At 38.5% G+C, this 10,123-nt stretch overlaps 1 protein-coding gene across 1 annotated transcript; it reads right to left on the bottom strand.

Annotated features, from left to right (window-relative positions):
- Positions 1-6: 6 nt before the first annotated feature.
- LOC125505669 lies at positions 7-6,462 on the bottom strand. The gene is made up of 2 exons (XM_048669926.1): positions 6,238-6,462; positions 7-1,071 (listed from the first exon to the last, which is right to left on the bottom strand). Exons 1-2 carry the CDS (start codon positions 6,238-6,240, stop codon positions 421-423), a joined length of 654 nt encoding a protein of 217 aa, XP_048525883.1. The 5' UTR covers positions 6,241-6,462; the 3' UTR covers positions 7-420.
- Positions 6,463-10,123: the final 3,661 nt, after the last annotated feature.

Genomic DNA, 10,123 nt, shown 5'->3' with positions numbered 1-10,123 from the left:
CAAACCCTACACGCTTGCGTCAGACGTTATGAAGCCGATATCCATCCATCTTCGAGTAGATATCTATTCGATAACTTATGGAACCGATAAGCTTTAAACAGACGTTGAGAAACCCAACAGACGTGATTTTGGTAGTTTGTGAGACTCATAAGCTTATGTAACCGATATGTTGGAGTTCGGAAACCGGGCATAAGAGAGCTATTAATATATTCACACTCTGGATCCGCCCTTGGTACCAGCAGCTCTAACAAGGAAACTTTCCGCTCCAGTAAAACGGGTTGTATGAACCAGGCCCGATGAAAACAATCACTTTCCCGAAAAAAAACGAGCAGCAAATCAACATATGCGGATGATAGATACTTCACATTTCCGAATGACCCAAACTTAGAATATTACGTCCGCCCCAGGAGCATCCTCTTGTCATACCGCACTGCCCGAATAAGCCAACGCATTGTTCGTTCTCTGTTTACCGAATCCCTCGAAGTTGGCTTCAGGAACCTGGAACGATTCGATTTTCACGCACTTGGTAGCTGGAACCCGACCACGTTGATGCTGCAGCGTTTTGCTCTTCCCGCAATATCCACTCGAGCTGTTCGAGCTGGAGCTGCCCATGTCGGACACGCCGAGGAACCCCTGGTGCAAAGTGGCGCCCGGATGGGGCATGGTTCCATACTTGGACATGGGCAGATGGGAAAAGCTCAGCGGTGTAGTCGAATTGTGGTTCTTAATAGTGATTGGTATCGTCTGGCCCGCCAGCGATTGTGCATGAGAGTTGCAACTGGCCCCAGCTGAGGAAAAGTTAATTTCTAACGCCCCAGCGTTGGTAACATCAGTGCCGGCGGCAGCAAACTCTTGGCACCGATTGGTCGTACACACATCAGGGGGCGTCTTATTCAGAAGGGGGCCGCACTCGGTTACCTCGTACTGCTCCAGGGAAATGTGCGGCTCCACATTGATCGGGTCGTACTGTTGATGGCCGGACAAATGAGGGTTGGAGTGACGAATCAAGTATTCGGTGGATAGTTTGTGCTCCCTCAGTTTGCGCTCGGCGCCGGGAACCATTTCGCGAACCTGAATCAAATGTTAAGAGTTAGTTGGGGAAAAACTGCGGTTGGACATGTTTTAAATATGATAATTTTGCCAGCCTGCAAGGGATTTCTGGATTCAAATTGCTCTTATGTATATACCCATATCTCGGGTGCAATTTGCTTATCATCTCCAACAGACCACATGAATATGCCCTGGAATTTGCATGGGAAAACCACACAAATTCTGCATTGGGCGCATGGAAATAGTTTCCTTCGTTTTTCCTCGTTAAATGTCATTAAAACCTCCTGGTTTTATTTACACAGAGTCGGACTCATATTCAACCGTTTATCCTACGGTCAATGTCAGATTGTTCTGAATCCACCCGAAGTTCCCCTCGTTAGCGCTCTGGGAATTATATAAACGTTTACTATCCTTAAGTTACTTCCAATTATTATGTTTTATTTTACATTCGCTCCGATGTGTACAAACATTAGCTTGACTTGCCATAGGGCTCTATTATCGTCTACCATTAATGCCATGGCTCCAATCTCCAGGCCTCATTTCATTTAACCTAAATACGTTGTTCATCCTGATGTTATCTTTAATTAGACCAAATAAATTTCCTCGCGATTCGAGCAGTAGCGCCGCATGGATGGTTCGTTCCCTATTTAGTGTCGAAATGTTGACTTCACTCCGCAAACTGGAGTGGTGACAACTGCAAGAGTTGATTTCGAGTGGTGGGTCCATAAACAAATGGTAATTCTTGCCCGATACGATCTGATGAGGATTTGTTAAACAGGGGCGTAATAAACTGTTTTATAAAAGAGCTAATATTAGTGTCTGGACACCTTTTTCTCTCAAAGCAGTAAAGCGTTAAAAATGGCGACAAGATAAGGGAGACGCTACGACTTTCAGGGGAACAATTGTGCCGGAAGAACCCTCATAGAAAACCCTTCAAGATATATGTGCTCGACGATTAGATTAGAAGATGGAGGAAATTTTCGGAGCGAGATTTTTCACCCCGAACAATATGAAGGATTAACCTGTCGGGTTTATTACATTGTCGCTCGATCTTTTTGTGAATCGCCGTGATTGATTACTTTCTCATTTCGGTTTGACAGTGTTAAACTTCGGGATTAAATTCGGGTTTTATTCATTGCCGATGGATATTGCTGGTTATTAGGAGACGGCCATCCTAGATTGAAGACGCTCGTAAATGAACGTTGGCTAAATGGAGTCGAACGCATTTGTTTCCCAAACGTCCACGGATCTAGAAATGAACCGGACAACAATCTATATATATAAATCGGTTTTAGAACCTCCGCCGTCTTCCGATGCCCAATTTCCACTTTCGCTGTCTATTCCTTGTTTCTGGCTCCTTCGTGGTATTCCTCGCTTTCTTCGCTCATTTGGATTCCATTTTAGTATTTGTTTATATAGTCTTTCTTTTTCAATTCTCTAGCACATGCTCCTAACATACCAGTTGTTTTGATCTTATCTCGCCCACTATCGTGCGTTCACCTACTGTCATAATTTCTCTTAATCGCTGATTTGTACCTCTTCCTCTCCTTGATCTTCCTCCTGCTCTCCTCCAATGGTCCATCTCTGTCGGACAGCATTTGCTCTGTTCTGTCTTTGAATGCTCAGACTTCTGAGCTCTAGGTACGTAAGAATACTCTTTACAATGGTGTTATACTCTGCTGTTTCGATATACTCTGTTCCCAGTGTATTCCATTTATTAAAGTTAATGCTTTTCTTCCTTGTACATTTCGGTCTTTTATAGCTCTGTCTAGTGTTCCTTCCGCTGTTATTTTTAGCCCTAAGTATTTATACTCGTCACAAGACTTAATTTGCTGTCCCATTTTTAACACTAGATCTTGTTTTATTCCACCAATGCACATATAGGCTGCCTTTTTTATATTGACCTCCAAACCCCACTTTTTGTATTCTTCTACCAGTGTTCGAGTCATATATTCCAAGTCGTCATATTCCTGGGCCACTACAATTTGATCGTCGGCGAAACACAAGGTGTATGAAATGGTTTCATTTAATGGATTTCCCATGTTTTGGCATTTTCTTTTCCGTAGTTTGACGACCTGTTCTAAATAAATCTTGAAGAGCGTTGGCGAACTACAGCAACTTTGTTTAAGACCTTTATTCATTTGACACCCTTTTGTTAGTCTTTGATTTATTTTGGCTTTTGCTTCACTATTGTCGTACAGCTCTTTAATTGCTTTAATTAACTGAACGCTAATGTTTGGATTTTCCAAAGCCTTTCAAAGTAATTTAAATGGTACGCTGTCGCATGCTTTTTGTTAGTCTACGTATAGTAAATGCCACTCTTGTCCATATGCCGTTTTCTTTTCGATAACTTGGATTATACAGAACAGATGATCTACAGTGGAACTACCTGTCCTGAATCCGGCCTGTTCTTCTGCCTCCATGTCTTTGTACTCATTTTCAATTGTATTTCTTATTATTTTGCTGTACATTCTGCTCATATATAGTCATATATAGTCATAGATGTGCCTCTATAATAGGGTGTTTTCACTTTTTTCTAAATGTTTATATATAGAAAGTAGTTATGGCAAACATGACACTGACATAAATTTTTTGCAAAAAAAGTCTATAATAATTTTAAAGCGAATTTAAAATCAAATCAGATATTTTCCGCCAAAAACGCCGAATCCGTATCGTCGATTGCCTATTCCGACTGTGACGTAGCAGGTCATATCAACAAAGTGTCTCGTGTTTATTTTGTTGTTTTCGCAGCTTTGCTATATTATATAAGTTATTGTGATTATCATTATTTTATTGATTATTATTATTATCATGCATAATGGAAAATAGTGACCTGGATGGATCCCAAAATAAGTGGTGTTTTGTGAAAGGATGCAAGAATGAGGTTGAGTGTTCCTCATTGAGTGCTCCAAACAAACTCTTTTTAACCGTTCCCCATAATTATGCACGTAAAGTTTTATGATTCAAAGCAGCTAGACGTGATGTTCCTAAATCAAAATCAATATTTTTTAGTTGCGAGGATCGTTTTAATGAAAGTACGAACAAAAAGCTAATGATGAGGCAGATAGAATATGCGTTCGATTGTACTTTGTGTTCTGGGCTAGAATTTGCACTGTACAGTGCACAAAGAACCCTCGCGCTTCAATTCCACATATCCGATATCACCAAATTGTTCTCGTGATGCCCAAAATACAAGTTCAAGAGTTCATTTTACTTTTAAAGCAGCTATGTGTATAGGTTAGGTTAAGTTGAATAAGTGAAATTCTATATATTATGTACCTAATTTAAACCARTACAGACAGATTAGTATATTACGAAGAGAGTAACTAATAATGAATTTACGGATTTTTTCTTACGCTGCTGCTTTGYCACCYTTAAATTGGGCTGAATTAAAGCGTTCGTCGTTTTTAAAAAATTCAGTAACCATAAAMATATGCACACATGGTAAATTGTTTGTTGACGCTTTAAGRAATMTTTYTKAAATTTTTTAGCYATTTTWTWKTWYAACACAAACTATAAATTATTTAAATCCACAAAATAATTAATGAAACACAACCASACAACTAAACACTATGCACAGAACGTAAATAATCCGCCATTTATATGACCAGAKACGTCACAACTAATAGGATTGCGTTTTAGAGATTCATTAATRATTTGMATTTTAGCTGAATTTGTTTATTAATTATTTAASAAAATGGCAATAGATAGATAGTATAAACTTATTTAATCTTTCATATATATATATTAGCATAGATTAATGTTCAGTTTGTAGGAATTGTTGAAACAATGAAAACACCCTATTGTCGCACATATCGTTCCTTCCTTTTTTGTGAGTTGTGGGTATATATGATATTTTCCACTCGTTTGGGACTTTGGTTCTGTTTATATATTATTAGAAAATATTTCGTACTCTTACAAACAGTTCATCAGTAGAGTATTTAATAAGTTAAGCCGGGATATTTCAGGTTTCGGCAGATTTTCCGCTTTTTAAGGCTGTGCAAACGTTTTTACCTTCAGGAAGTGTTAACGGTACCTTTCGTTCTAAAGGCATAATTTATTTCTTCTTAWTGAAATCCCACTCTTTCTGCCCTTAAAAGTTTTTTAAAGTGTGCATCCCATTCTTTGTCTGATATTGGCGAAATTATATCTCTGGTCGTTCTTTTTCTAATTATAAGATGAATTACGTCTTCCAACTTTCGGTACTTCTTCGACCTCCTARGTAAGAGTCTGTTTCCTGGCACTTTTGGGTCCATGCTACATTTTTCTTGTCACTAATCATTCTTCTTACCTTTGATTGTGCGCTATTGTAATTTTGTCTGGCATTCACTGTTTTTCGAGAAAAGTATATGTAATACAGTTTCATCTTTTCCTCTATTTCTCTCTCAATCTCAGCATCCCACCAATATGGTTTCCTTCTCTTCAATTTTTCCTCCACTAAACCTCCTTCTTTTGGAAAGCTAAGGTTTCTTTTGCAGCTTGAAGAATGCTTGATGTTATGCAATCATACTCTTCATTTGGGTTTTTGCCTGAACATGCATTGAGTTTTTCGTTAAGTCGTTTTTATATAGGTTTTTTATGCCGTAGGATGTATCTACAGTGATCAACTTCTTCTATCCCTGTGCTACTCCAGCTCTTGTTGGTGAAGATTTTGGTCTTGATAAGAAGTGGTAATTTTGGCTTGTTTAGTAATAAGATAGACAATTACTGATCTGAGATTTTGGGAGGGTTTCCTGGAGGAAATCCTAGATTGAAGACGCTCGTAAATGAATGTTGGCTAAATTCGTCCACTGATCTAGAAATGAACGGCAAAACAATCACTCGCGGCTCTCGGTAAATAATAATAATCAAAACATAATTCCGTTACTCCTCTAATAAAACTTGGGTAGTTAAACTTTGTCGGCATCCCTTTAGGGTAATCTCATCAAAAAAGTCGTTTTAAATTTGCCGAGAAGATTTTAGTGCCAATCACTCCCCTTTGAGCGTCAACATCATTAGGGAGTTCAAATAAATAAGACTCCCTGCAGACATTTAAATATTATTCAGTTCCTGCATGGGGACTTAAAGTTCCATTGAAGTTCAGTTAAGAGTCATTTGAAGTATTAATGAAGTCACGGTGGTTACGACTTGGGCTTTTAGGGCGTTTTTACAATCTCTCGCTATACCGAGCGTTCTTCGATCACCTACCATGTCATCTGTGGAGGTATATCGATTCAGGTATCCAACGAAGGAAAACGCTGAGCTCACATAAGCTAGAATAAGAGCAGTTGCTGCAGTGAAGAAGCACCAGCCATATCTGTAGTTGAAATCTGGACCATTGGGGCCATCTTTATGGTACTCGTAGATCTCGGCCAGGGTCTCGGAAAGGGCCGAAACGAAAGTGATTAAGCCACAGCCGAGTGATAAACCTGCAAAGGAAAAATCAATTGAAACGAATTATTGGGAATGTTCCGCTTTATGCGGGAAAATAGTTGTCGTTTAACTTGGAACATTCTGGTCGCTTTGCCTTAAAGTTGTTCGGTCGAGTCGCGAAGAAGTTTAATAATTAACAAGAGCATTTCGAGAAATAGTTTACTAATTATTAGTGTCAGAGGGTCGTCGGGAAGTTGTGAAGAATCCTTTGGAAACTCGAATTATCCCCTGCAAGTAATTAATCAGAAGTTGAGGGGTGGGTATTTACAAACAAAAGGTGAAAGCTAGGTCTCGTTAGTCTCAAATAGCCTTATAGCTGGAAAGTTTTCTTTATCTCGCTGTTTGTTTCTTCCCTTTACGAGGAGGCTTATCAACTTCGCCTCGATGAGGAAAAGTTTGTTAAATTTCTAACATAATGCTCGAGCATTCAGCAGCGAAGACAATAGGATTAGTTTAAGTTAATATCTGTGTATAATGGCCAAGTGACTTTGTTTAAACGGATTTTTTATGGGAGTTTCAGAAGTTTGCCTCCGTCATTCCCGGAAACACGGGACATGAAACAGCAATGTATTTCGAATGAAAACTTCTTCACATCTACGTAAGACAACAGTTGGATTCTAACTTTTTATTTTTTGTTATATACCTACTGGGGCGCAAATTCTTGGTAGATGAATCGTTTATTGCGAAATGCGCCGTTAGCATCAGGTACGTACCTCGTGAGCCAAATACTAATTATTATCAAACTATTTGGAAGCACCCTAGGTTGCCATTAATACTGCTTGAAGGGGGTCCTGTTCATTTCGGCATAACTTGCAGACAAAGACTTGCGGCCAAAATGAAATACAAGGAATTTGTTGTGTACAAAGTTGCCGAGCACTTTGTTCCCCAATAGGGGGAATTGCGAATAAATACTGTTCTATGGATATTTGCCAGTTAGCAGCTCTCCCTATTGAAAGTGTAAAAACAGACTACATTTGAACTGTTCAAAACGACTGCAGGTGGAACAATCCGTTCCCGCATAGGGCAATTTATGAGCAAGAAAATGAACACTGTACAGCAAGTCGCCTGTTACCTCTTCTCCAATTTCCACTGGCCGATTTGTTTAATTTCCGGAACGAATGGCCAAAAACACTTTTGCACTTATTGCCTTCAAACAATGCAGTTTGCAGGCAATGAATACAATTAAATAGAAATGAAATTTCCTTCAAGCAGCCGGCAAAAGACCGACAGAAACACCATATTAAACTTCAATTAGGGCAAAAACGCGGGGACAAATTTCTAGTTGGGAACTTAAGGAAACAATCAGCTGCTGCAAAAACGGGCGACCGAATAGAGGGCAAAAACTAGCCCGACATCCCGGCTTTTGTTCTTCCGCAGTTTCTATTGGACAGGCGGCGATTCCACTGCTAGATAGGTATAATTCGAGCATCAATTCATCCAAATATTTTATTAGTACTGGTTGTTAATAGCGCCCCAATCTATAGGTCTGGTTAGTGCACATTCAACTATATCCTTCGTATATAAAATTTTTTGTTTCGTTTGCTTCGCAATTTGATTATATTTAATGTCTTGATATAATTTCTTTCCCTCATCGCGAGCTGCTGCTTTATTCGCGAACGGACGAAACACTTCACTTTTTGCGGCAAAAAGATCAAAACCTTTCTCTGGCACGATCCAATTTTTTCGGATTTACTTGACATTTGACAAATTACGCGCCTATTTAACTGGAACCCGAATAAACGTCCGCACAGCCGAAAACCAGCAAATTAAGAAGTTAACGGCCTTCGTACCGAACTAATGGGTTTGTTTTACTCTATTTCGCCACGCTAATTAACTACTAATAAGTAATTTATCCTTGTTTTTTAATAATTAAAGTCCGTGGCTTCAGTGCTAGATTTATTTTTATTACTGCGTGTTGGAGGGCGACTTTACTCCGGCCCGGAGAACTAGGAGAAGAATGAACATTTCGCGCAGAAAATAGTGTTTGAGTTGAATTTATTCACGATTTCCCGTTAACGAGCGATTTATGGTCCTAAAGGGAGAACCTCGTCTCCACTCAGCCGAATATTACATAAAATGATTGAAAAACGATCAATTGGGCGAGGTGGAACAGTAGGTAGGCCACCTCGATTACCTCACCTAAACAGTCGGAACTTTTAACCAGTACGCAGAAGCAAAGCACTGAGTTAAAAGTGACTTTTAACGCAATGAAATCGGTTTCTGAATGTTTCCTAGTTAGAATTTAGAGCGCCACGACTGTTAAAAGCTGATTTTTTGAGTGCAAACCGAAAGTAGACTGCTGGTACTTTGCCTATTAAAACTCATAATGTTGAAACCATCCTCAAACCGAACAAAAAAACTCGCGTTCCTCTTTTCCATTGTGCGCTCGGTGCCTTCTCGATGAATAAATGTTTCACTGTTTCTCTCGCCGAGATTGTAAAAACCTTAATAGAACTGGATTTTTACGACTCGCATGCAATGCGACAGATACATTGTTGGAAGGGTTTACTTTTTTCCTTTCGTGTTTTATGGAGATGAATAATTATTTGCCATTCATCACAAGCTGGAAATAATTGCTATCTCGATCTCTCAGCAGAAGGAGAGCGAGACAGTGCTATTGTGGTTTTGCGGTTTTATCAAGTAAAAATTACGGTTTCATAATACCTATGTTGAATGCCTTCTTAAATTTCTATATTGGAAAAATCCAAGCCATAAACGAAATCGTCTTGTTAAATAACCAGAAGCAAAAAGTTGGATTTGCTATAATAAGGCGATCCCGACAAAAAAAGCAAGATGGGTCCTGAAAGCAAAGCCTTGCTTCCGAGGAGATAAACGGATTATTTGTTTTTTTTTGTGCAGAAGTTTGACGACTATCGGTCGACGTGGACGGCAAGGAAAATAAACGATAATACACGTTGATGACCATTTGAAATTCGAAACTCGTTTCGGCCATTAGATTTTTTGAAGGAAAATGTAAAAAATGAAAGTGCTGTTTTAATTATATATCGATTCAGTGTTAAACTCATTCTAAAGTATTATTTAATAAAGGTTTTTATTTACTACTAACCTGCTTATGTTTAATTATTATGGCCATTTTTTAATTGGACATTTTTTAAAAACATATAATTTTTCATAATTTGGTAGTGTACCATCGCCATGTTTTTTCAATTTAATAATGCATTTCCGAAGAGGCAGATTTATCAAATTTTCACGGTTGAATTTTAGTCTTTCACGTTCGCTTTTCGAGGATTGTTGAGGGTTCAGGATAAAAACCCGTTTTTGATACGAAAATAATTTTTTTTTAATTTTTCATAATGTAATAGGGCTTGACCGGCATGTATTTTCAAATTAAAACCGTGGTTCCTAAAAGGCAAATTTATGCTATATTCTGGGTTGGATTTTAAAGTTTTGCGCTCGCTTTCTATGCTTGTTGAGGATTAAGGATTAAGGGCAGTTTTTAATGGGACATTGAAAAAAAATCTATTTCTTACAATTTAATAGGGTACGATTGTCATGTTTTTCAATTTAAAACCGCGGTTTCTAAGAGGCAATTTTATACAATTTTCTCGGTTGGATTTTACATTTTCATGTTCACTTTTCGAGGATTGTTCAGGGTTAAGGATAAAAACCCGTTTTTGATGGAAAATTTTAAAAATCTAAT

The sequence above is a fragment of the Dendroctonus ponderosae genome, unplaced genomic scaffold (genome assembly GCF_020466585.1).
Source record: "Dendroctonus ponderosae isolate FM_Combo_2020 unplaced genomic scaffold, Dpon_F_20191213v2 Dpon_F_20191213_9, whole genome shotgun sequence".
NCBI classification, from domain to species: Eukaryota; Metazoa; Arthropoda; class Insecta; order Coleoptera; family Curculionidae; genus Dendroctonus; species Dendroctonus ponderosae.
Note: the sequence above shows the minus strand (reverse complement) of the source record. Positions and strands in the feature narration are given on the sequence as shown.